This window comes from Taudactylus pleione, unplaced genomic scaffold (genome assembly GCF_031769625.1).
Source record: "Taudactylus pleione unplaced genomic scaffold, aTauple2 ptg000007l, whole genome shotgun sequence".
NCBI lineage: Eukaryota > Metazoa > Chordata > Amphibia > Anura > Myobatrachidae > Taudactylus > Taudactylus pleione.
In genome coordinates, this window is record NW_028284410.1 from 4,815,720 (window position 1) to 4,843,051 (window position 27,332).

General features: G+C 43.6%; 1 protein-coding gene across 3 annotated transcripts in view; it reads left to right on the forward strand.

Annotated features, from left to right (window-relative positions):
- CSF3R (colony stimulating factor 3 receptor) overlaps positions 1-27,332 on the forward strand; it is a 94,580-nt gene that overhangs the window by 41,347 nt on the left and 25,901 nt on the right. For all 3 annotated transcript variants that reach the window (XR_015873446.1, XM_088460397.1, XM_088460400.1), the window contains exons 3-10: positions 287-565; positions 2,500-2,623; positions 2,710-2,909; positions 18,574-18,722; positions 21,457-21,610; positions 22,595-22,677; positions 24,994-25,204; positions 25,930-26,109. Coding sequence is in view for 2 of the 3 variants with exons in the window: in XM_088460397.1 (XP_088316523.1) it covers positions 287-565; positions 2,500-2,623; positions 2,710-2,909; positions 18,574-18,722; positions 21,457-21,610; positions 22,595-22,677; positions 24,994-25,204; positions 25,930-26,109 (1,380 nt within the window). In the remaining variant the exon portion in view is untranslated. The remainder of the gene's footprint in view (positions 1-286; positions 566-2,499; positions 2,624-2,709; positions 2,910-18,573; positions 18,723-21,456; positions 21,611-22,594; positions 22,678-24,993; positions 25,205-25,929; positions 26,110-27,332) is intronic.

Consider the following 27,332-nt stretch of genomic DNA (forward strand, 5'->3'; position numbering starts at 1 on the left):
GCAGAATTTATCCGACCTCCGATTTTCTTGTTTAGAATACAGTGTGCCTATTTAAACTCACTGGTGAAATTAAATATTAAATATTTTACTGCACCTTTTCATGAGAAATAAATATTATTACACTACTTGTTTCTGTTTCAGAAACATTTCCACCACTATACTGCAAAAAATAAAGAGGCATGTAGATTCAGTGTAGTGTATTGTGCATTCTAATGATAAACATAGATTTTGAAAAATTCTGTTTTCTAATTTGATGATTTTATTAATATCATGCATTTTTTGACAGGTGTCCACTCTTGTCGCATTACTGTAGCTTCTACAACAATTGAGCGTGGTTCTCCTCTACTAGCTTCCTGTCCTTCCTATTGCCCCAACTTCAGAAGCTTCCAGGTGATATGGAAACTGGATGGTGAAATTATCCCAAACGCTCAGTACAGCAATGATTCCGAGAACACGTCTTCTGTATATTTTAGTAGCTTCAACAAGTCTAAAGGATTGCTTGAGTGTTTTGCCGACAGTAGCGCTGGGCCACAACTGATTGATAGAATTCATATTAACACTGGCTGTGAGTTTTATTCTTATTTTCAGATATATATATACATAACGCAAGACAAAAACCTTATTTTTTAACAGTGAAAGTCAAATTGACATCAGATTTTTTTGAAAAAAATAAAATAATTTATGTGCTTTTGTATATAATATGTGCTTTTTCACTGAGCAGGACTAAATCTGTTTGAATGATTTGGATAAAAAACACTAATTCTTGATAAATAGAACATGATATATTCTAAAATTTTGAATACAGCACTATGGACGTAATGGTATCCACTGCATAACTGGATAGGATTCATTTGATTTCTATTTGTAATGCACTATTAAATACAATCCATACAAAGCTGCATTAACTGCTAAGATGTGAACAATCCCTACAAAATGTCACATTACAAAAACTAGAAATGTATTTTAACATACAATCATTGTTGCTAGATGTCTGTAATATAAAAACAACACCATAATACCTGCAAATGCTATTGTGGACAGGGAATATTATCCATAGTGAAGGGATTTGTTCCAGTAATAAGATAAAATTATATATGTTATCAAAGGAATCTATTCAAAATTTCCTTAGAATAGATCACAAATGAACTTCAAAATACCTTTCATATTACTCCACATGCCACTCATGCCCCTCCGCTCACTCCAAAACCCTAAAATGCCCCTCAACTGCCCACTCACCCGTTAATATCCCAAAGTACTTCAGACTTCATACATAATGCTCTACCAATCCATCACTCTCCCCTCACTGTGAGTACCCCAGACCCACCACTAATCAAATTAGTAATCTCACATACTCGTACTTAAACATTCTTTAATGCACTGCACTTTAATGAAGTACACAGGAATCACTCAGCCCATCCGCCTCAGATCTCACATATGCTGATACTGCGTGACCTCTATCTGTTCTGGTCGGGTGGTTGCAACATTATACGGAGAAGGTCACATGATGTTGCAGTTGGCCTCTCTGAGCAAATAATAAAATCAAGTTTAGTCTTATTATTATTTATCTATTTCATGACCAACTGAACTTCACCCTCGGGCCAAACTCTTAGGCTGGGTACACACACAAAGATTTTCTGTCCAACCATCCAACTAGTTGATTGGTTGGAATGAAAATCTGGTAAGGTATGAGAGCAAATGACAATCAGCAATTTGCTCCCAAACGGCGGAAAATGGACAAAAACTTTTGTTTGAACAAATGTTTAGATCAAACATTTAACAAACTTGTCTGACGTCCATTTTTATCTGTTTTCTGGCATTTGGGACCAAATTGCTGATCATCAGTTACTTCCATACCTTACCAGATGTTCATTCCAACCAATCAACTAGTTGGATGGTTGGACAGAAAATCTTTGCGTGTGTACCCAGCCTAACTTACTAGGAAATGGACTGCTGGTGAAAGTTGGTGGGGAATACCATAAAGAATAAGAGCTATAGTATTGAGCATAAAGTAGGCAGAAGGGCTGATGGGCATAAATGAGTAAGGAGCAAGGAGCCACAAGTGAAAGCTTGGTGGTCCATTTATTGCTCATCATGAACATAAACTCAGCTGTAATTCTGATGTAATGCATTAGCTGCAAACGGAATTCTGATTACTGTTAAGGATAGAACATAATTTATTGTTTTTTCAATGAAAATATACTGATCAATTTACAGCTAAGCTAATCAGGTGTGTCACATGATAGCATAGATCACACTGAATAGTTATCAGTTATGTACTGACAAACCCTGATTCATCTGTATTTGAAAAAAATAAACTTTATTATGGTTACTTACTACCTAAAGAGAAAATTTTAAATCAGCATCTATGATTCCAAATATTGTATGCACAGTGGTGTGTTGATCCTATAATTCTAATAACACTACAGAATTTTAATATTAGAAGTTGCATCCACTTACATCATAAAACAAACCAATGATAATCATTACTCAATTTTACAGCTTTACCATCTCCGCCCACCAACCTCAGCTGCCTCATGAACCTTACAGCTAATATTGTGAACTGCACTTGGCAACTCGGGAAAGACTCAGGATTAGCAACCAACGTCACACTATTAAGTTCCAGGCAAGTGATGCTGTAGCTGAGAGACTCCAACCTCTTTCATAGAAAACAGACTTGTAAAATATTGCTTGTGTTTTTTGCATTTGCAGGTTTGGAAATATATCCAAGGAACAGTGTGAAATCCCCAAACAGAATAAAATAATCTGCAATCCCACAAAGAATCAGAATTCATGCCACATCTCTCGTGAAAATTTTCAGAACTTTTATCCACTTGCAGTATGGGTTACTGTGGAAAACCAGTTAGGATCTGCTACATCTGACCCTCTTTGTGTGATCCCAATTGATCATGGTATGTTTATTTACTGTATACAGAATACTGGTCGTACTGTCTCTGAAATTCTCCAATATTCGAAGCAAACATTATTCTAAACATAAAGCCTTTAATATTAGAAAGCATGTGCGGACAGTGGCAGAACTATGGGAGACAATGGAGGCGCCTGCCGCCGGGCTCCAGCACTGAAGGGGCACCTCCTCCATTGTCCACAACATATTCACCCCACTTAGGGCTGTAACTATGTACCTGGAGTGTACCATCATGGTCGCCCAATACATGGCACCTTTACCCGGCACCTGAGAAGCCACCATACACTAGTGGAAAGCTCCATGTCAGACCATCAGCTGCTGCCTACGTCTATCTATAGCCTGTCTGCATGCAAATTGCTACATTACAGTGCCAGCGGCTGTGACGGGGGGTACGGCACCAAATTATGACTTGCCTCCGGGCATCTGGGATGAACTTACGCCACTGTGTGGGGAGATTGTAGCTAGGTGTCATTTTTAGGTAATGGAGAGGGTTGAAGGGACTGAAGGTAGTTTATTTCAATTTAACATGGGCCTAGCTGCCATTGTACACTCAAAAGTATGTAGAGAGGTGTAGCTGTGATAAGTATAATCAGATTGTGACAGAGTGGGTCTCCCCCACATGTCTGTGCTGGGAATACTCTGCTTGTTTGAACTGCTATCTCATGTAAGATGTATTATTGTTCCTGAACTGTGTTTGCCGTATGTAAGAAGTCATTACACTGGCACTGCCTTTTCAAGCCTGGAATAAAAAGCTTACCTGTTTGCATCATTTCCATCTCGCATTGGTCATCTGAAGTTACCCGCTACATTGTGGTGCCAGAAGTGGGATGAAGTGGGTCCTGTGCCAAGGATCCTAAAGAGACCACCATGGAAGCCATTTTGCAACAAACATTGGACTTTTTTAAACAGCAGCAAGCAGTGGTAACTGCTCCAGTGCTCCCCAAAATGCAGGCCTCAGATGATGTGAAGGTTTTTCTTACCACTTTTGAAAGGTTTGCTAACTTGTAAGCATGGCCCAAAGATTCCTGAGCCATACAGATTGCCCCTCTGCTAACAGGGGAGGCTCAAGTGGCAAATACGCCGCCCTCTCCCTGGAACATGCAAAAATACATGCCTGAGTGAAGACTGCCATAGCGGATTGGTTTGGCCTCTATCCAGAAGCATATTGGCAGAATTCAGGTCTGTGACCTATGATCCTGATGGAAGGTCATGCGTTCTGGCCCAGAAACTGGCTGACCTTGCAGTAAAATGGCTGCAATTGGACCTACAGTACATAATTCCACCCAGCTGGTAGAGTTTGTCACTCTTGAACAGCTTGTTGCACTTCTCCTTGCCAAAGTTGCTCACTGGGTCCAGCTGCATCGAGTTGAGAATTTGGATTCCACTGTCCGGCTAGTGGAAAATGCCTTGCTGGCGCAGGATGGTATAGAGAACCTTTCTTCCTTAATTATGCTGGAGTCTTCCTGTCTGTCTCCACAGTGGGCATTCTCTTGGGATAATGTGTCCCCACGTATGGATTCGGAAAGGCACCAGTATCCCTCGCAGACGATGGCTCCAGGGAAATTGAGGCCCATAGCTTCGCCCTTCTCTTCATGTAAAGAGGGTTTTAGGCCCAGAAGTTGATCTATGGGGAAGGTGATGGCGGCTCATTTTCCAGGAGATGGGGGTCCAGTGTTGAGGACTTTCCCAATAACTCCAGCTCAAGTGTGTTCCTCATGTGGCCAAGGTGGGCATCAAGAATGGGCATGTCCACAGATGGATTGCTATTTTTCCGGTGTCTTTACAGCTATAGAGACCTGCCCTCTTCTGCCTAGAATACAGGTACGTGTGCAAGTCGATAATAGACTGGTCGAGAGCATGGTGGACTCTTGATCTGCTACTACCCTGATACAAAGGGATTTGTTGTTCCCAGAATTGTTGTTGCCCCATGAACTAGTCCTCATCTGTTGTGTGCATTGAGATTTTTGGACCTTCCTGTTGCCATGGTCCCTTTGATAATCAGGGAAAAGACTGCCAAACTATGTGTGGGTGTGTGTCTTTGGTTACCAATGCCTGTGCTAATAGGTTGTGACTGTCTTTAATTACAGGCTCTTGTTCTGCTGGAGGAACAGGTGCCTGCAGCAGCCCTTGGAGACACATTTCCCTTCTCCCTTGATTTGTTTCTTTGTCGGGTAAAGGTCTCTAAATCTAAGAAACTGTTAGGATCTGCAGTTAAGCAGATCATATTGTTTGTAGTTTCCAGCCTTAGTTGCTACTGAGGCACTACACTAATTACTGCCTGACTGTGTGCAGTATCAGGTGCACACTAATTGATTCTCCTGTCTGTGCACACTAGTCTGTCATTAAGGATGTCTTGCTCTGGTTGGGCCCTGTTTCTGCTAAATTCCAGCCAGCCCTCCACTCCATGCTGGTGATAGAGTTTCTCATGCTTCCGGTTGTTCCAATCTCCTGTTTGTTCAGTCAAGTACCTGTGTCCAGTTTAAGTATTATTCACTGATGTTTGTTCCATCCAGGCGGCATGGTCTGCATTCCATCTGCTGTGTGCTGCTCAAGTCATCTAGCAGCACAGTGTGTATCTCTGCCCTCAGCCACGTGCGTCATCCCAGCACATGCCAGCGTCCGGCGGCTAGTGTCAACCCAGCGACACTAGTTGCATCTCAGCGTCTCAAATGAGCAATCTGGTGAACCAATGCCAGTGTCAACCCAGCAACATTGGTAGCATTTCAGCGTCCTAGGTGCGCAATCCGGTGCACCGGCGCCAGTGTCAACCCGGTGACATTGGTAGCCCATCAGCGTCCAAAGTGCACAATCTGATGCCAGTGTTAATTTGGCAACATTGGTAGCATCTCAGCGGCTTGTTCACATTATCATAAAGAGACTCACCAGCCCACAAGGCTGCTTCAACAGCCCAAAGGCTGCATCTCACCTTTGGCCCACAGGCCTCAATTAGTAAAAGCAAACCAGCCCTCAAGGCTGCTTCAACAGCCCATAAGCTGGGTCTCACCTTCAGCCCACAGGCCTCAACTAGTAAAAACCACCCAGCCCTCAAGGCTGCTTCAACAGCCCAAAGGCTGTGTCTCACCTTCGGCCCACAGGTCACAACTAGTATGTCACGATTGGGGCTGAGAGGCTGCGGAGACCACGGCCCTTACTGGACCGGGCTCTCTGGTTGGGGGTCTTCCGGTGGGGGTGCAGGCTTCTGGAGATCAGCGCTGGGCACAGTGAGGACTTCCATCAGGAGACAAGTGAGAAGGGGTGAGCCTGGCAGCACTTCCGCACTGTAGACTGCTGGGCGCCCCCATCTTGGATTTGCATCAGGTGACTGGTTGGGCCAATCTGGTTGCAGCATGGCCTGGGAGTTCTAGCAGTCAATCCTGCACTATCTCTTGGTACTTAAGGACTGTCAGGAAGTCCTTTAGTTGCCAGTGCAATGTCTATCACAGTGTACGCTGTGAGCTAGTTCTCTGTGCTCCCGTTTGTTCAGTGCTTTGCCTACAGTTCCAGCTTGTATCCACCACTCTGGTCATTCCACATCCTGCCTCATATCTCTCCGACTCCTCATTGCTAGAGTGCTTCTGCTGGTTCTCCTGCCAACCCTGGTTCCTTGAGTTCCGCCGGAGTCTCCACAGTTGTTCTCTCGCTCCACGTGCACCTGCTATCAAGTCTGCTCCTTCATCCTTGCCATTCATGTTATACCCCTCCAAGACCGGCTTCATTTCAGTACCAAAAGGCAATCCTACGAACATCATCTGACTCCACTCTGGGTCCAAGCTCAAGTCAAGGCGTGACATAGTAAAGGCAAATCAGCCCTCAAGGCTGCTTCTACAGCCCAGAGGCTGTATCACTCCCTCAGCCCTCTGGCCATGGCTAGTCAATGCAAATCAGCCCTCCAGGCTAACACTAGACTTGATCTTGCATGATTAACCCTGAGTTCCTAACAGAAATAAAGGAGAAGGGATCACTGAGACTGGCTTGCTTGTGATGTTTTATTGGGACAAATAATGCTACTGCTTGCAATGTGCCTGTAAATGCTGATGTTCCTGTTCATGTTATTGTATCTGATAATTCTGAACCTTTCATTACTAATGTGCCTATGCATGCTGATGTCCATGGTAATGCTGAGAGGTCTAGGAACACTGATGTGTTTAGCAGTCCGCCTAATCCTCATGGCACAGGGAATAATGCTGAGGTTTAATTAAGAGGTATTAATGAAGAGGTCTTAACACTTCCCCTTTTGCCTCAACCTGATTTAAGAAAGGCCCAATATGAAGATCCGGCTTTAAAAAGGGCCTTTGAACAATTTCTTTCAGTGGATGGTGTCCTCTGATCACATGTATCAGAAGTAAAATATCCCCATTTTGTGTTGCTTAGAGCGGTTTTATATCGACTAGACAAGCACAAACAAACGGGGGAGGTGATACGACAGTTGGTGGTCCCGGGTCCTTTCGGAAAGCAAGTTCTGGTTTTAGCCCATGCAGTTCCTTGGGGTGGTCATTTGGGATGGGATAAGATGGTGGAGAGAATAACCTCCCGGTTCTACTGGCCAGGTGTTTATGCCGAGGTCTCACAGTTCTGTTCCGCTTGTTCAGAGTGTCAAAAGACAACAGTAAAACCGACCGTCTCCTGCCCCGCTGCTTCCTCCCCCAATTGTAGGGGTCCCCTTTGAAAAAATAGGGGTTGATTTAGTGGGTCCGATTGAACCACCGTCTAAAGGCTATAAATTAATTTTAGTTGTGGTTGACTATGCCACCCGTTATCCAGAGGCTTTTCCCTTAAGGGTCGCTACAGCCAAGCAGATAGCGACTAAGTTATTAGAACTGTTTTTGAGGGTTGGATTACCTAAAGAAATTCTTACCGACCAAAGGACAAACTTTATGTCTAGGATAATGCAGGGGGTGTTAAAGTTGTTAAAAATTAAATCTGTCAGAACCTCAGTATATCATCCCCAAACAGATGGCTTAGTCAAAAGATTTAATCATACACTAAAGTCTATGTTAAAGAAGTTTATAAAGACAGAAAAAAGGTGTGATGAGCTTCTACCGTATTTGTTATTTGCAATCAGAGAAATGTCCCAAGCTTCTTCTGGCTTTGCCCCTTTTGAACTTCTTTATTGGATTAAGCCACGGGGTGTTCTCAACCTTCTGTGAGAAGCATGGGAAGAACAACCAATAGAGGGCGAAAGCATTCTTCCAAATGTTATCCAGATGCGTAATCGCATAGACCTACTAGGTCAATTGGCCCGGGAAAATCTTGTAGATGCACAGGAGGCTCAAAACTTCTCTATAACCGTAATGCCAAAACTTGAGTTTTTCACCTGGGGATAAAGTCCTTTTGCTGTTACCTACTCTGGGAAGTAAATTACTAGCAAAGTGGCAAGGGCCATTTGAAGAAATTAGAAAGGGTGGCGAAGAAAATTATGAAGTCTCTCAACCAGACTCCTGTAGAGGTAGGCAGATTTACCATGTTAACCTGTTGAAAGCATGGAAGGATCAAGAGGTGTTTTTTGTTTAACCTGGTAATGGCCATAGTGACCTTAGGGCCTGATTCAGATGAGACCATCGATGGTCCCCCACTGTGCATGCGCACGCCATAGCTGGCTCCGGCGTGCACATGCTCAAGCGCCAGCGAGTGACGGCAGCTCTGTCGCTCCTGGGCTCACTACTCGCTCGATATTGATTGACAGCTCACCCCATTTTGTAGGTGGAGAGGGGGGGTGGCTGTGCAAATGGAGGCATTCCCGAAGGAACCCTGCCATTTGGGGGCAGCCCCACTGACATCATGAGTGATGTCAGTGGTGAGCTTCCGGCTCTATTAGAGCTGAAAGCTCACTGGGGCTTGTGGCAGATGAGACCCTACCACAAGGGTCTCGTCGCAAGCTTGATGATCACGATGGTCGAGAACATCGCGACCATCACCTGGCTGCTCGTAAAAGCTGTGGGTGGTCACCCACAGCTTAGCGAGTGGCCAGGAAGCTGGGTCCAATAATAAAAAAAAATGCCCTGATTTGGAGCGAACGCTCTGTAAGAGCATCTGGCTCTGAATCAGGGCCTTTGTCCACAGATTCCTCAGTCCGATGGGGTCTCTCCACCCCTCGAACCTTTGATTTCAGACAAGCTGAAGCCTCTCTTGGGGAATCTAGAAAATAGAAAAGGCAGCTGGAAAATCAGGTTGTGTAAACAATGTAACAGGTTCGATATTTTTAAACAGTGTTTAAACAGTGTTTATTATCAAATAATTTAAAATGTATCAGAACATAAAATCTTATGTCTCTAATATTGCATATAATATAAAATAAACATTAAAACACAATTTGTTGCAGAGTTTGAACATAAAGTCCTGTGACTCACAAAGAGTCTTATATTGTTTCTAGTATTAAGAGCAAATTCAGAGTGTATATATATATATACTTGCCAGCCAATTGGAAAGTTGGAGAAATATACTCCTGGAAAAAATGTGTTGAATGGCACTAACAGCCAAAGCCCTTGTATGCGAGATTGTGGTGAAGATCACGGTGTCACTATGAGGGCTCAAACCTTGTTAAAGGGAGCCTGGATCTCCATAAATCTCCTAGACCAGCTGAAGTTGTCCTAATTGGGGACACTAGGCTCCTCGTCCGATAGTTACCTCCGTTGGTAACAGGGGGAATGTACCGCTGTTAGTGTCCTCTATTAAGAGCGGCGGAATTCACGGTGTAACTAGCAGGGCTCAACCTTGTACCGGGAGCCTGGATCTCCGTATAACTTCTGCAACAGCGGCGGGTTTTGTGAGTTTAAGGTGAAACTCATCCGACAGAAAACCCCGGTGTATTCAAGGGGAGTGGAGCGCTGGTGTGGGATATCCTGAAACAGGAAGATGATCGCATGTAGTAATCAGCAGGTGGATTTGCCGGCTATTTGATGAAGCGGCTGATGGATATGTGCCTGTGGGTTTATTCTCTTGGGGAATCTTGTTAATGAATTCTCAGATATTTTTTCTAATAAACCAAGGAGGACAAATTTAGTCTTACATGACATTGTAACCCCACCTAGAGTAGTAGTTCGACAAAGACCCTATAGGCTTCCAAGGGAAAAACAAGCGCAGGTAATCAAGGAAATATAAGAGATGTTGAAGTTAGGGATAATGGAGGAGTCGTCTAGCAACTGGTGTAGCCTCATTGTCTTGGTCCCGAAACCAGATGGATCTGCAAGATTCTGCATAGACTTCTGCAAAGTTAATGCAGTGGCCAAATTTGATGCCTACCAAATGCCAAGGGTGGATGACCTGTTTGATTGGTTAGGTTTGGCCAGATATATATCTGCCCATGTTCTTAATAAGGGATATTGGCAAATTGAGAAAAAATATCCAGGTGCCTATTTAGAATCTGTATTAAAGTAATTAGATGATGTCCCAGCTGCCAATCTAAAAGCAAAGGAGTGGAGATTGCCAGTCTCCACACCACACAAAACAACCAAACACAAAATATTTGCAATGGCGCTTAGAACATCATATAAACCACATAAAAAGTTAATCAGTAATAATAAATTTGATAAAAAATTTTATTCAAGGTAATAAGAACATATACTATAAGCTCCTGGGAGTAAAATAGAAACAATCACAATATAACTAATATAAATTCAAAGCAAACAGTACTACTTCAAGAAAGAAATCAAAATCTTATTATTAGAATAGTAACTTTACATATACTAGAGAAATAATCCAATAAAACGAGTTCAATGTTCCTTTTAAGCCATAGAGGACACCCCTTAGTGAGTATTTGTTATGATATCCAATGCCTACTCCATGTGAAAAGTCTAGAACCAGGCTAGTGAGATCTTCTGCCAATAACAACTGCCCGTTGTTCCCTTAGAACTGGGATATGTTCACTGGTACTTAGGCGGCCGCCTGGACTTATACGGTAGCTCGAGGTAGTAGCAATTCACATGGATAAGCAAAAGGATACAATGGTGAGAGCAACAGTTGAAATGGAGACTAAATCATGGATAGTAGATATGAGAATAGAACCAGAACAGGAAGTGGTACACTATCGATATGGCAAGAAGCTGGTTCAAGATGCTGTTGGTAGTAAATGTGGTATGGTTATAAGAATAGAAAAAGCAACTTGAGGCCCATACTAAAGAGTCAAATAATTGATTTGACTTTGAGAGCTGTTGTTGTGGCTTGGAGCCCGTGCTGAGGAGAGGAAGATATTTGAGTTGGCTTTGAGAGCCGATGGTGTGGCTTGGAGCCGATGCTGAAGAGTTAGACAATTGATTTGGCTTTGAGAGCCTATGTTGTGGCTTAGAATCCGTACTGAAGAGTTTGACAATTGATTTGGTTTGGAGAGCCGATGTTGTGGCTTGACCACTGAACTAGATACAATGTCCTGATGAATAGTACACAGATTACAGTACGAATTTATGTACAAGTTAGTGTACAAATTAGCATCCAAAGTCCTGACAGACAGTACGTAAGTTTGTGTACAATTTAGTGTACAAGTTTGTGTACAAATTAGCGTCCAAAGTCCTGACAGACAGTACATAGGTTTGAAAACAAGTTTGTGTACAGGTTTGTGTACAAATTAGCATCCACAGTCCTGATGGAAAATGAATAGGTTTGAGTTCAAGTTTATGTACAGGTTGGTACAAATTAGCATCCAAAGTCCTGATGGACAATACACAAATGAGTACAAGTTTGTGTACAAATTAGCGTTCACTGACCTGCCGAGAATGCTGATCGGCTTGGAGGGCCGTCACTGCCAGTAGAGCTAGGACGCCGCAGGTGGAATAACGAAGCTGGAGCACAGTACATGAGTTAATGGGAGCCGTAGGAGAGGCCACAAGAGCCGGAGAAGGCTGGGAGACAAAACCTAGGAGACTGGGATCCTTCTAGGAGAGTTGACAGGATACTGCTTGTGCCACTGAGCCTAGAGAACCCACAGGAACGCTATAGTTGGCGAGGGGGTAAAAGTCCAGGGTGTACAAAAAGGAGGACGGACCTGGAGGATGGACCTGGAGGATGGACCAGGAGGACAGACCAATCAGGTTGCATTGAGGATAATACATCACTTCCTGAGGCATGCCGATCGCCTAGCAACAGAAAAAAACTGGAATAACCCCATCCCGACTGGGTAATCTGCTTGAAAGAGACAAGTCGTGACCGTGACTTGTAACAGTATTCATAAAGGAACTCTTCTGCAAATATTTCCATCTATGCAATAAGCTGCCCTACAGACACATGTTCAGCTTTTCTTGCCTCCTATATATTGACTATGAAGGGTGATTTATTTATTCTCCACTACTTGCTTAAAAGGAACATTGAACTCGAGACTGTCACATCAGCTCGTGGTTTTATGCTTTGCTCGCTATTTCATTATTTCTCTATTATATGTAGAGACATACTGTAGTTACTATTCCTTTCTTGAAGTAGTACTATTTGCTCTGAATTTATATTAGTTATATTGTGATTGTTTCTAGTTTACTCCCGGGAACCACACAGTATATGTTCTTATTACCTTGAATAAAAAATGTTATGACATTTATTATTACTATTTTATGTGGTTTATATGAAGTTATGAGCGCCACTGCAAATATTTAATATTGGCAAAGTGAGCTGACAGAGGAAGCTAGGAAGAAATCTGCTTTTTCTACTCCATTGGGCCTCTTGCAATGGAAAACAATGCCATTTGCCTTGCATAGTGCTGCGGCCTCTTTTCAGAGAATAATGGACATGGTGCTTCGTCCTCATCAGTATTATGCTGCAGCATACTTGGACAATGGGCCTGATTCAGAGCCACTCGTAAGCGGCAGCTCGTTCGCTCTGAGCGATGTTTGCCCAACTGCGCATGCGTACGGATTGTTATACGCATGCGCGAACCAGTCAGTGCGGCCGAAATTCATGTGCTCGCAAAATAGCGAATGCCTGCTATTTTGAGTGACAGAAAGAGGCGTATGTGGGTGGTAACAGGGGAAGGTGCTTGAAAACGGGGAGTGGAGATCCGATCGCAGGCGTGCTTAAAGGTCAAAACGGGCTTTTTATGGGTGTGCATATTTAAAACAGCAGCGTCATTGACCACGTCACTGGGTTATTTTATAGCCAGAACTGCTCGCAAAATTGTGGTAGCAAAAACCAACCACAAGAATAGCGAGCAGCTCATACCCTGGTCGATGTACTCGATTAATCTAATAAATAGCGGACATGACGTAGGATGCGAGCGGCCAGGGGGCGTAGTTTCCCAAAAAACGACCGCAAGTTTTGTACGCTCGTTCAGACCTAGAGGCGTGAACAGACCGCAAAGAGCGAACGGTTCATTTGAATAGCCACCCCTATTTTCAGGACGAGCGAGCGCTAATTGCGTCCGGCTCTGAATCAGGCCCAATATTGTCATATATAGGGCCTGATTCAGACCCACTCGCGAGCGGCTGTCCGCTCGCAAGTGGGTCGATGGTCTGCACTGAGCATGCGCACGACGGAGGGAGCTCCGTCGTGCGCATGCGCCAGACACGACGAGCGAAGGAAAGTCCTTCGCTCGTTGTGTCCGATCAAAGGGGGCGTGCTGTCAATGTTGATTGACAGCACGCCCCCTTTGGTGGGCGTGCCGGGGGCGTGCCTCCCTGACGGGGGCGTTCCCACGGGAACGCCTCCCGTCAGAAGCCGGCCCACTGACATCACTAGTGATGTCAGTGGGAGTGATTTGGCACTGATAGAGCCAAAATCACTCCGGAGCTTGCGGTTGAAAACCTCAACCGCAGGCTCCGGCTCGCATCGCGGCCATCAAACTGCACGCTCGTATAGGCTGTGGGTGGTGACCCACAGCTATACGAGCGTCCAGGAGGACGCTCCATGAAAATGGAGCCCGGCCCTCATGCAGAGCGTGCGGCTCTGAATGAGGGCCATAGTCAGCATTGGAATGCCCATGTTGATAGCCTTAACTGCTAATTTGAAGAAATGTGTTCTAGGCAAAAATGAAACCAAGTACTTAGGGTATGTGGTGGGCAGTGGGTGTCTGAAGCTCCTTGTGAGTAAAGTACAGGCACTAGCTGATGCCCCAGTTCTGACTACCAAGAAAGAGTTAAAGTCCTTTTTGCGTTTAGCAGGCTATTACAGGAGGTTTTTGCCTCAATTTTCTACCTTAGCTGCTCTCTTAACAGATCGTTTGAAAAATTCAGTCAGTCTACGTTCACCAAAATTAAACATATTTTATGTAAAGGCCTGGCTCACCATCAACCAGCGCTTGCGACCGGGTCTGAATCAGGCCCTCTGTCTCCTAACACTGCTTAGTAACTAGGCCCCTATGTTTTCTGTAATAGAAAAACAATGCCTTGCTATAAATGGGCTCTTGAGTCATTGAGATATTGGCCCTCATTCAGAGGCGGTCAGAGGATGCAAGCGGTCGCTCAGAAACTGGGCGGCCGCTTGCATCCTGACCGGCCGCCTCTGTTTCGGTCGTTAGGCTGTGGGTTTACACCCACAGCTCTAACGACCGCTAGGGTGATGGTCGCGATGGTCATAGACCATCGCGACCATCGGGGCTTACGACAAGACCCTAGGGTAGGGTCTCACTTGTCGTAAGCCCCGGAAAGCTTCTGGCTCTGTCAGAGCCGGAAGCTCTCCACTGACATCACTCCCCCAAATGGCAAGCGTTCCCATGGGAACGCCTCCGTTTGGGCTGCCACCCCCCCGGCCCGCCTTCCAAACGGGGCGAGCTGTCAATCAACATCGACAGCTCGCCCCCCTTTGGAAAGAGACCCGCTACGACCGGCGCTGTCAGTCGTAGCGGGTCTCACGCATGCGCACGAAGGAGCCGGCTCCCTCGTGCGCATGCGTACTGGACAACCATCGAGGCGGCCGTGCGGTCGTAGACCGTACGGCCGCCTCTGAATGAAGCCTCTTATCTTTGTGGGCCAGGTTTATTGTGGCTACTGTTCATGCACCGTTAAAATGGTTACAGTCTATGAAAAATTCTAAAGCAAGACTGACAAGGTGGTACCTGGTTCTCCTTTTCTTTTGAAGTCCGGCACAGACCGGGACGTCTACATATGAATGCAGATTTTTTTGTCCCGAACTGGGCTGGAGAGTCAGGCTTCCGCCTAGGGGCGATTTAGGTTTGCCCTTTAACAGGGGTGGTATGTGACAGAGTGGGTCTAATAAAATGATAATTTAAAAAACTTTGTGCATTAACAAACACCAGACATTCAAGGTGTTATGTATGACTGAGGCTCTTTGCTTTTGTGCAGGGAAACTAAAAAGCAACAAACTAAAAGAAATTTTGGATTTTAAAACTCAATTGTTTAATAATATTTTGAATGTTATGTGAGAGGTCATTATCACTCAGTTCTCTGCTAGCAAACAGCACAAATAAATAAAGGATACTGTGGCTGTTTCAGGAACTACAAGAATACACAGGAAGTTATGAAAAAAATTCTTAAGCTGCATACACACATCGATTTTTGTAAACGATTTTCATTCATTTTTTTAAGGAAAAAAAATCGTTCATTTACTAAATGTAATGAACGATTTTTTTGAACTACAAACGATTTTTGCATATTCCCTTACTGAATATCGTTGAGTTGGTCAGTCTGACTAAACTACAAACTACAAACTACAAACGTGAACGCGCATGAATGATAATTGTTCATCGTTTTAACTCAGAAAGTGAAAAAATTTTTCAACGATCGAATGATAACATATATCGTTATCGATAATCGTTCAAAAAATCATGTGTGTATGCACCTTTAGTATTAAATAGTTAATAGCAAGTGGCAATAACACAGGGTGCTGTCCCTGTGTAATTCTGAGCTACATTAATACAAAAACTGAAAAAAAAACACATTGGTTTACATGTTACTTGCACTTGCAGATCCCAATCAATTATAGATACATTGGTATACCTGTTACCTTTCTCAGCGCTCTTATTTTCTTTCCCTTATTTCCCTTCAGTAATCACCTCACAGAAAGTCCCACTATTCAATAATCACCTCACAGCTCCCCCTTACAGTAGTCACCTCACAGCCCCCCTACAGTAGTCACCTCACAGCAAGCCCCCTTTCTGTAATCTCCTCACAGCAAATCCCCCCTTCCACAATCACACCACAGCGCTCTCCTTCCTTCAATAATCCCCTTCCCCTTCCGCAAAAAATGTACCTTCTTTACTTTGGTGATGGTCTCTGGTCTCCCGTTCTGTCCTGAGGCCGGCTCTTGTGTTTTGATGGCGGCTGTCTCCCATGCAGCAACCTGCCCTGATGTGACATGTGCTCCTTCCGATATTACTAAGAGGAGCTCAGGGAAGTCGAGCTGCCCAGCTGCTGGATTGTGTTATAGGCTAGCTGAACAGAGCAGCAGAAGAGCATCCTCTCTGCCTGCCTCCCACAGCCAGCCATAAAGACGACGGCAGCAACAGCGATGGGTGGGAGGAGTGATAGGGAATAGGGGATAGTAGTGGGCGCGGGCGGTCACTGTGCGCTGTTAGGAACACCCCCCCGACCGAACCTATCAGTGACCGTAAGTTTGCCAAGAGGGAAGAAGTGGGCCGGTGGTAGGAGCGGGCGGGCCCCCAAGTGTCTGGGCCCGGGACTCCAGGCCCAACAGTCCCCACTGTAGGGATGGACATCGGAAGCCCACCGTCATATGATGGCAGTGCTTCCACCATTGAATCTTTCAATGTGATGGTAACTAACCATCACATCAAAAGAATTCGATGGTAAAAACTATATGACTAGTCAAGGGGCGGAATTGTGGGCGGGTCTTATGGAGCATACACACGGTCAGATTTGTCAGACTTGTCAGATTTGTCAGATGAACGATTGAACGATTAAACGATTTGAACGATTTTACCAAAGTTTTGAACGATTTGAACGATTGAACGATTTTTGACTGCATTAAAATTAATGGAATCGTCCAAGTCTGACTGCAAACACATCAGTTGTCAGAAATCGTTATCTGACCATCGGGAACGCGCATCGTTGATCGTCCTTCGTTCAGGCATGTCAGATATGAATGATTTTCCTTCAGATATGAACGACTGAACGATTTTTAAATCGTTATCGTTCATATCTGAAGGAAAAATCTGACCGTGTGTATGCACCATTAGGGGGCAGGGCTTGAAGTCGGAGCAAAAAAACAACAACAGCCGGGCAGGTAGAGCTGAGCGAGGAGAAGAAACACTGTCACTGCTGCTGCTGTATTACAGCTGCACACAGACCTGGACACTTAACAAAGTAACAAAAAACTGAAGTGTAAAATGGGGGAGGGGGTTCTGGTTGCACCCAGAGAAGAAACACTTGGCTAGAGAAGCTATCAGAGGGGTCACTACCAGCCAGGCTGCTTAGTCCTCAGATGTGTGATAGGTGAAGGAAGGGAGAATGTAGGATCATGAAGGAGGAATTGGATATACTGGAAAACAAACCTTATAGCACCAGCAGAGACAAAGTCTGTTTGTTATAGCAGCCAGCCAATGAGAGTCAGACAGACTCTCATTGGCTGCTGCGTCATCCACGGAGGGAGCCAACTGGAGCTCACTCATGAGCTCCGTCTTCCGGCTCCCTCCACAGCGGGTGATGGGAGATACGTCATGACGTCTCTCCCATCCCATAGTGTGGAGCGAGAGCAGGCCCGGAGGAGTGGACAGCGGTCGGTCGTCGGCAGGAGCGGGGATCAGGTAAGTTGTTTTTTTTTTTTTCTGTGTGTATTTTTTTTTCTGGCACAGCACAGGGGGGGGGGAGTGTGGCTACTAGGGGGCACTGTATAGGAGCTGTAGTTTTTTTTATTTTTTGCAGTTACCATTGTTTAGAAAATATATACAGTATATTTGGGGTTTTATGTGGGTTGTATATTGTTCACCTTGCAACCCCAAAACTAAAAATAAAACAGTTACTGTAAAATAATAAAATAAAAGAATTAGAATTTATTTACATGTAACTTAACTGTTTATAATAGAGGTTACATGTCACCAGATGAACTATTGGTTTATTTATTGAAAATATGGCTATACTAGGAGCATCAGAGTACCCCACTAGGCAAAAATCAAACAATCAAAATAAACAAGTTCTTCTGGAAAAATTCAGAAATAATGGTGAAAGACCATTGCTGTCTTTCATTTGTTAAGGCGGGTATCCACTAATAGATATACAAACGAGAGCAAGATTACGACATTGCAATTGTGCTCTCGTTTGTATATCTAGTGATGTGCCTAGACTGAACGTTCACTCGTTCAGTCCAGGCACATCCCTCATGCTGAACCTGACGAGACCAGCATGTACGGGCGATATCAGATGTCAGAAGCGACCAGCGGGCACGCGCTTCGCTGGTGGCTTCTGACCAAAACATGCACGAAGCATGCGCGACTTGCAAGCGATTGCACGATAACGACATCGTTATCGTGCAATCACTTGGTTAAATCGCTAAGTGGATACCCTCCTTTAGATTATACAACAATATTTCAGCCTGGAGAGGTCCCCTGATGCTTAGAGGCTAACACCTTATTTCTAAAGCTGTTTAGTCTGTATGGACAGGGTACACTAGTCCTCTGATATCATAGTGGGGAGCACTGGGCTTAAAGCTTTAAGATATTAAAAACGCAGACTTACTGCAGCCCATATGAGGAAGCAAAAAACAAGCACACATTAATGCAGCATTAAATGGCATCTTCTCAATTAGGTGTGCATTGTGTTTTTCAGTAAAGGTTAACCCCATCGTCATTAAAGATGCAGAACCTTATGATGACTGTGTTAAATTGAGATGGATAAATGGAAAAAGAGCAGACTTTTTAACTGATATGAAATGTGAGATGCGCTACAAAAGTGAATTTCAGATGGAATGGGTCAAGGTAAGTCATAAGAACTTGCTAATTGTATTGTAATGAAAGTTCAATAATAATCCATCATCCCACAAACATTGCTACTTATCACAAAATTATAAAACATTAACATAATGTGTAAATCACTATTATATATCAGCCATGTCAAATTTTCAACTTGTAACCATCGTTGGTCAGAAGTCAATAATTGATGATTTTGCTATTGATGGTGAAGGTCCGATATTTAGAAGGCAATGTCTTTTTTCTTCTGTCGTACATCGCTTAGACCCACCCTAATGTGGTTGGCCTGCCACAGTCACGTGTACCTATGAGTGACCCCCAGCAATGGTTCTAACTATTAATGGTTTTCTGTCACTGGCTTCCTGAAAATGACAGAACATTGTGTCGACTGGTGGTCTACTGTGCGAATGCACTCAAGAGATTTATTTAGTGGGAGTATCGTGGTTGTGTAGCCAGATTTTCATTTTATTATGAGGCGTGTATATGACGAAGCAACGCCTGTTTCTGACAAACCTTTTGCCCCCAGCATGGGTTACTGTAAGTGTAGGTGCTGATAATATGATGAAAGTAGCAGCTGTGGATGGAAAAACAATGAGTGGTGTGACTATGCACATAAAGCCATGCACATACTGGCAGTAGCATAAGGTGATGAATCTGGCTTCCGCAGCTGTCGTCACTTGCAGTCGATTTGCATGAGACTCATAATCAAGTCCTATGTGATCACTACAGAAATTATTAAGATCGTCCAGGAATGGGGAGTCTCTCTCCATCCTGGCTTCAATAAAATACAGAAACACCTTCATTTGAAAGAGAAGGGTCCCTCTTTCAAATTATATGGCCCCTTAGTGATTACTATCTGGTGACCACCTGTCATTATCAGATAACGTCAACCTGCACTACAGAAATACTAGTGCTTGTGGATAGAATACTAGTGCTGGTGGATAGAATACTAGTGATGGTGGATAGAATACTAGTGCTGGTGGATAGAATACTAGTGCTGGTGGATAGAAAACTAGTGCTGGTGGATAGCATACTAGTGCTGGTGGATAGAATACTAGTGCTGGTGGATAGAAAACTAGTGCTGGTGGATAGAATACTAGTGATGGTGGATAGAATACTAGTGCTGGTGGATAGAATACTAGTGCTGGTGGATAGAATACTAGTGATGGTGGATAGAATACTAGTGCTGGTGGATAGAATACTAGTGCTGGTGGATAGAATACTAGTGCTGGTGGATAGAATACTAGTGATGGTGGATAGAATACTAGTGCTGGTGGATAGAATTCTAGTGCTGGTGGATAGAATACTATTGCTGGTGGATATAAATACTAGTGCTTGTGGATAGAATACTAGTGATGGTGGATAGAATACTATTGCTGGTGGATAGAATACTAGTGCTGGTGGATAGAATACTAGTGATGGTGGATAGAATACTAGTGCTGGTGGATAGAATACTAGTGCTGGTGGATAAAATACTATTGCTGGTGGATAGAAATACTAGTGCTTGTGGATAGAATACTAGTGATGGTGGATAGAATACTAGTGCTGGTGGATAGAATACTAGTGATGGTGGATAGAATACTAGTGCTGGTGGATAGAAAACTAGTGCTGGTGGATAGAATACTAGTGCTGGTGGATAGAAAACTAGTGCTGGTGGATAGAATACTAGTGCTGGTGGATAGAATACTAGTGCTGGTGGATAGAATACTAGTGCTGGTGGATAGAATACTAGTGCTGGTGGATAGAATACTAGTGCTAGTGGATAGAAAACTAGTGCTGGTGGATAGAATACTAGTGCTGGTGGATAGAAAACTAGTGCTGGTGGATAGAATACTAGTGCTGGTGGATAGAAAACTAGTGCTGGTGGATAGAATACTAGTGCTGGTGGATAGAATACTAGTGCTGGTGGATAGAAAACTAGCACTGGTGGATAGAATACTAGTGCTGGTGGATAGAATACTAGTGCTAGTGGATAGAAAACTAGTGCTGGTGGATAGAATACTAGTGCTGGTGGATAGAAAACTAGTGCTGGTGGATAGAATACTAGTGCTGGTGGATAGATGAAGGCACTTAATATGCCCAATCTCCCTTATTCTGGCACCTACACACTCAGGGGTGCCATCCTTTGAAAGAGAGGAATCAATTTTTTTCAAACAATGGGCCTCCTTAGCAGTTATTTTGTGGTGATCATTAGACAATAAGACACCATGGTACAGAAAGTGTTAAAAAGTTCAGAGAGGGTCCACAGGGGTTCTAATGCCCAGGTATCCCCCATCCTGACCGCATTCTGAGTTTCACACAGTAGTGCAGCAGCTTCTATTGCCCATCTGCAACTTTATGTAATGCCACTAACAAAGAGTTTATGTACATCCATGTGACTAAATGAGCAAGGACTGAGACACCCACTTTTATCGTCTATACTTTCAGTAATACCAATTGGTTTAACACCCAGAAGTTCCTCTGGCATCCTTCTGCGCATGCGCAGAAGGCCGCGGGGGTAGATGGGTGGATTTGATTGGATCCCTCTCAGGGGAGCGTCCCAATAACAAGCCCATAGGCTTCTATTGAGTAACGCCACCCGAAGATGGCGTTACCCACCGGGACGAAGCACATATGAAAAATACGGTAAAACACCCGAAAACTGCAATTTCGGTGGTTTTACCGCATTTTGCACTATAGTATATCCCACCCTATGTATTAAATAATAAAAACCTTTTATTAAAATGTCATCCTCCATTCTTAGGATGAAGAAGCAACTATTGATGTGAAAGAGAGGGAAAAGTGCGGCCTGTTAAGTGCTACAAAGTACAACTTCCAAATTCGTTGCATCCGTAAAGAACTTACAGGGCAATGGAGTGAATGGGGACCATCAACCAGCCTGACCACTTTAGACAGAGGTAAGTGTTTTATATAAACAGGAATCTACGCACAGAATACAAGGGATCATCGGGAATAGATTGAAATGTTCTTAATTTTAACTTGAAACATACAATATATAACATACATTCCTGAGAAGTGATACATTTTTCAACATTTATTTATAGATTCTTTACAAATTTTCATATTATCCTATTAAACACAGCACACCGACTAAGAACAGTGAGATCGTCTTATAATCAGTCAGTATTCAGTGTCACTTATGTGTCTCTACGATCATAGTTTCCTCTTCTCCAAAAGACTGACAAATTTTGTTTAATTATACCAGCTCCTGCAAGGGGTGCAGTGATGCTATTTGCACAACATACTCTGGGCCTAATTCAGACCCGCTCGCGAGCTCTGAGCGCTCGCAAGCGGGTCAATGTTGGCCAAGTGCGCATGCGCACGACGGAGGCGGCTCCGTCGTGCGCATGCGCGAGACCTGAATAATGACGGCCAAGCCGTCGTTATGGGTCTCGCACCAAAGGGGGCGTGCTGTCGATGGTGAGTGACAGCACGCCCCTCTGGTGGGCGTGCCAGGGGCGTGGCTGCCCAGACGGAGGCGTTCCCATGGGAACGCCTACCGTCTGGGGCCGGCCCCACTGACATCACAAGTGATGTCAGTGGGAGTGCTTTTGGCTCTGATAGAGCCAAAAGCACTCTAGGGCTTGCGGCAACGAGACCTTACTGCAAGGGTCTCGTCGCAAGCCCGATGGTCGCGATGGTCATGACCAATCGCGACCATCATTTTGGCCGCTTGCTATAGCTGTGGGTGGTCACCCACAGTTATGCAAGCGGGGCCGCTCTTAAATTCAGAGGGACGGCCCTGATTCAGAGCGAGCGCTCTGTCAGAGCGTCCGGCTCTGAATCAGGGCCTCTGTCTCACTTAACACACACTGAATGACTTTAATCTGATTTACAGAACTACAAATGTTTTTAATGTGATGCTATATTATTGTTTTTAGTTCCAACCGGTAAATTAGTGGCCTGGTGGAGAATGCTGGAGACCACTCCTGATACTGCAGAGCAAATACAGCTTCTGTGGAAGGTACTGCGCAAGTCCAAAGCCAATTTGCAAAAAAAAAAGTAAATCTTGTGAATCTAATATTAATACACATAGATATTTTTTCATCATCTTTCTATTTGTTTATTATTTATGTCATTTTAATTCTTCCTCATTTTATTAACACTTATTGATTATCTTTACACTTCTATACTTTACACTTCACCATCACCTTTTTTCCCCTTTTCGTGCAATGCCCTGGGGATGGTCCTTGGCTGGATTTTTTTGGGGTACCTTGCTACTCGGACGTGAACCCCTTAATGTTAGGGACGCCAGTATAGATGAGCCTTGACGCTGGCCTGGCGCTTATTCATATATTTGCAGATGTATGTAACTAATACCTCTGAATTTCTATTATCATGTAGGATTCAAGTATTTTTGTTGATATTGCTGCAGTGTGCTGGAGGGAATCTCCCTTTTTTTCTGTGAATCCAATATTAAAATGTGCAAAATTGAGTTTAAGGTGCCTATATATCATTCAATATTTGCGCAATATCTCGTGAAACCAGACATTTTTGGGGGTTACCCGCAAATATTAAGGATCCCCCAGATGTACCATGGAGGGGTCCGGATCCCTCTCTGTCAGCCCCCGGTGACCTGAAGGGCTCACAAACTTTTGTTTTTGGGTGCAGCAGGCAGAATCATAATACATTTTTACAAATGCTCATGTTTTACAAAGAAATATTTTCATTGGGAACGTGTGTGCATCATACTTGCCGAAATTCAGCTCCCTCCTTCCGGGATGGAGCTGAATGTCTGCTTACAGCGGGGGGGCATGGCCGGACAATGATGACATATTGGGGTCAAGGCAAATTAACGGCATTGTGAAGCAGGGGGCGGGGCCATGATGATGCGATTCATCACAAGTTGCGAAATCGGCCCCCTTGCTGCGGAGATTTCTATCTTTACTCTGGGGGGGGTCGGGAGGGTCGGCATCCCGTTGTGCGGAATGCCGACGGTCAGAAACCCGGCCCGAAACCCCGACAGGTCCGGATCCCGGCACCAGTATCCCGACCGCCGGCTCCCCGAAGGTAAGTATCGGGGTGTTAGGGGTTGTTTAGGGTTAGGTAGCGGGGTTAGGGTTAGGCATTAGGTGGAGGGTTAAGGTTATGCGACAGGGAGGTAGTGTTAGGATTAGGGTATGGGGAGGGGGAGGTTAGGTTTAGGCACTGGGAAGGGGTGTTAGATTTAGGGTGCGGGTAGGAGAAGGTTAGGTTTAGGCACTAGGGGAGTAGGTTAGGGTTAGGCACCAGGAAGGATTAGGGTAGGGGTTAGGGTAGGGGTTCGAAAAGTACTTACCATTCCTTCCTATGGGTGTCAGGATTTTGGCTGTCGGGATGCCACTGTCGGTATTCTGATCAGCACCATCCCGTCAGCCGGGATTTCAATGTGGAAATTTACATTATGAACAACCTTTGTTTCTGTCAGGACCTAAACCAAAACCGAGTTCCCTTTATATGAATATCTAATGAATGTGGGGATAATGATTTATGTTTACACTTTGCTATTAATAAGATATTTTGGGGTCTATTTATCAAAGTCATAAAGCCATAAATCCTGTGATTATTTTTGCAGGATTTATGGCTTTTGCTTGCGTATGAAAGCCTTCCTCATGGTATAATAAAAGGCATGAGATAGCCTTCACTGGGGTTATTCTGCGATGATTCCTCAAGCAAACCATGGGGAAGTCTATTAATCAGAATCAAGTACAGGTACAGTACAAGTACCATTGCTGTCCTCTGATAGCTACAGCCATCTGAGTGGTGCCCACAGGAAAAACATTTGTTTTTACTTGTTTAGAAACTATATATATTTTAATGAATCCTCCTGTACCAGTGCACATACAGGATACCTAGCTTACCTGGCAAGTATAAAGATTACTCTTACCGCTAGCAGCCAGTGTCACCGGGAATCCATCACTTAGATGCTCCAGTGGCTTTCCTGTTTTCAGAAATAGTGGGAACCAAGATTTTCTATTGCTGTGATGAGCCGTGACAAAAAATCTTTATTTCAGAGGTAATCTTACTCAAATATTACGCAACATAACTTGTTCTGATTTATTTTTCTTTTTTGAGAATTTGTAGATGTGTACTGTATACGTGTCAGGAGCTCTAGTGATCTCAGGGTTAGGAACATCCTTATATACAACAATGCACTGAGAATTAATGCTGAAAACTGTAAAATTTTAACTGTTCTTGTCATATATGTACTACATATTCCATTGCTAATGAGATATCAATTTTAGTAGGAATCTCGCAGGAGAAGTGATGCTGTCTCAATAATGTGTGTTCATTTCTATAGCCTCTAAAGCGAGAAGAGGCCAATGCAAATCATATCTGGTACATTGTGAGGAACTCCTCAGGTCTACATGAGAGAGACTCTGTTTTGTGCAACACAACTGCTCTCAACTGCACTGTCTTCCTGACTCATGGAATGAAGAGAGTATTTCTATGGGCTTACAATACAGTTGGAGCTTCTCCAGTAACAGAGATATCTTTGTCTGCCAGGACTGGTAAGAAAATGGTTCAAACATCCAGATAACTATTTTGGTGTCAGTTGTGTCAATATGAAGAAAACATTTCCAAAAGTTGTTTTAAAAATTAACTTCCAGGCTGAATAGTTGAGATCCCACTATTAATAGTGGAGCGGCTGAAGCGTCCACTTAGGACATTGGGCCTCAACATCCCCTTGCTTTAGGCATAAACAAAATGAATTGTGGATTGTATAGCAGATTTTCTCTAATAACCAATTAAGCCAGTAATTGATACTTTATATGTAAATGACCTTTACACTATTGTCACTGGAAAAATATGCCACTGTATAGTTTAATTTTCTAGATACAACACTGGTCTGTTTAGATATATCAGTTTGCCAATTAAGGCACAATTAACATTCAGTTGATGGGATTCTTTGGATGGTTATTTTTTACTCTGGCAGACAGAGGGTGAAGTACATTTGGACATAAGGGCTCATGTTTTCAGAAAGTTTTCTTGTTAGACATAATGAAAAGCACTTAATGCAACTAGCAAATACTGCCAGTTCCAGATATATTGGTCCCTAAGTCGTGCTGTGCACACAGTCGTCTTGGACAGGAATAAGCTACACAGCAAGAATATGAGTGTAAAAAAATAATCTCATTCAATATTCATCACTTTATTCTGAGTTTGATGAAGGGCTTGAGGTGAGACTATGAAATCAGTAATGAATCAGGAATAATATACTGTTCTGCAATTATAGGAATGCCAGTGTCTGGGGTGCAAGTGTCTTCCAATGGAGACAACAGCCTGCAAGTAGTATGGGATCCACAGGCCTCAGCTAAGGGCTATGTTTTGGAGTGGTGTAATAGTGCTGAGTATCAAAATTGTGAAATAAACTGGAAAGCTGAGCTGGAAGGAAGCAACTCTTCGATTCTATATGGTAGGTGCTATTAATGGAGCAGTCTCTTTGGACTCTTGTTTGTTTTTGTTCACAGATCTATCTGTGTGATGGATTATTTTCTTACACATCTCCCACAACTTTTAAAGGCATCAATCAAAATTAAGCATTGTATCTAAAACCAATAGATACCAAATTTTGGGGGGCAACTGACGCCCCTTGGTTCCATACATTCCTCAGCACCTCCTACACATTAAGGCTGGGTACACACCTAAAGATTTTCTGTCCAACCATCCAACTAGTTGATTGGTTGGAATGAAAATCTGGTAACGTATGGGAGTAAATGATGATCAGCAATTTGCTCCTAAATGTCAGAAAACAGATGAAAATGGTCGTCAGACAACTTTGTTAAATGTTTGATCTAAACAATTTGTTCAAACAACAGTTTTTGTCCATTTTCCGGCGTTTGGGAGCAAATTGCTGATTGTCATTTGCTTTCATACCTTACCAGATTTTCATTCCAACCAATCAACTAGTTGGATGGTTGGACAGAAAATCTTTAGGTGTGTACCCAGGAAGATAATAACACTAAATAATAATAATTTGAAATTATTCAAATCCACAAAGCTGTCCTAGGTACACCCCCCTACCCTCCAAGGGTGAGAGCACTGGCCACTTTGGGAACCACAGTGTTATGGTTCTCGCACAGTTGTGTAAGACCTCTAGAGCCAGGGAGACGATCTTCCACCAATAACAGCCACCCGCTGTTCCCTTAATGATTTACTTACACACTGGTACTTAGATGGCCACCTGGACTTACGCCTCCAGCAGTAGAGGCTTACACAACCAACAAGAGACCGCAGAGGTGACTACCTAACAATTCCCCAAATAATTCTATTACAATACCCATGTCAACAACACTGTATAGATACCTATCTTTGATCTCAGTTATATTCTCCCCCTCCTAATATTCTGCAATATTAGGCTACTATTGGACCAGAATAACTAATAAACTCATACATTACTACCTTTTGAAACAACTATCTACATTCATGGACATTGATGTTATATTCTGATGTACCTTTCCTTATAACAATGAATCATCAAGTATTCTGTTTATGTAGTTTATTTCTTATAATACTGGCATTATTACAGGTAGATAGAGCCATCGTCTCCTCATTGCTGTTCTTCTTCTCCTTCCTTCCCCCTATCTCTACATCCTGATCACGTGTCATCCTGTGCTGCAGGATTCTTAAAGATACACT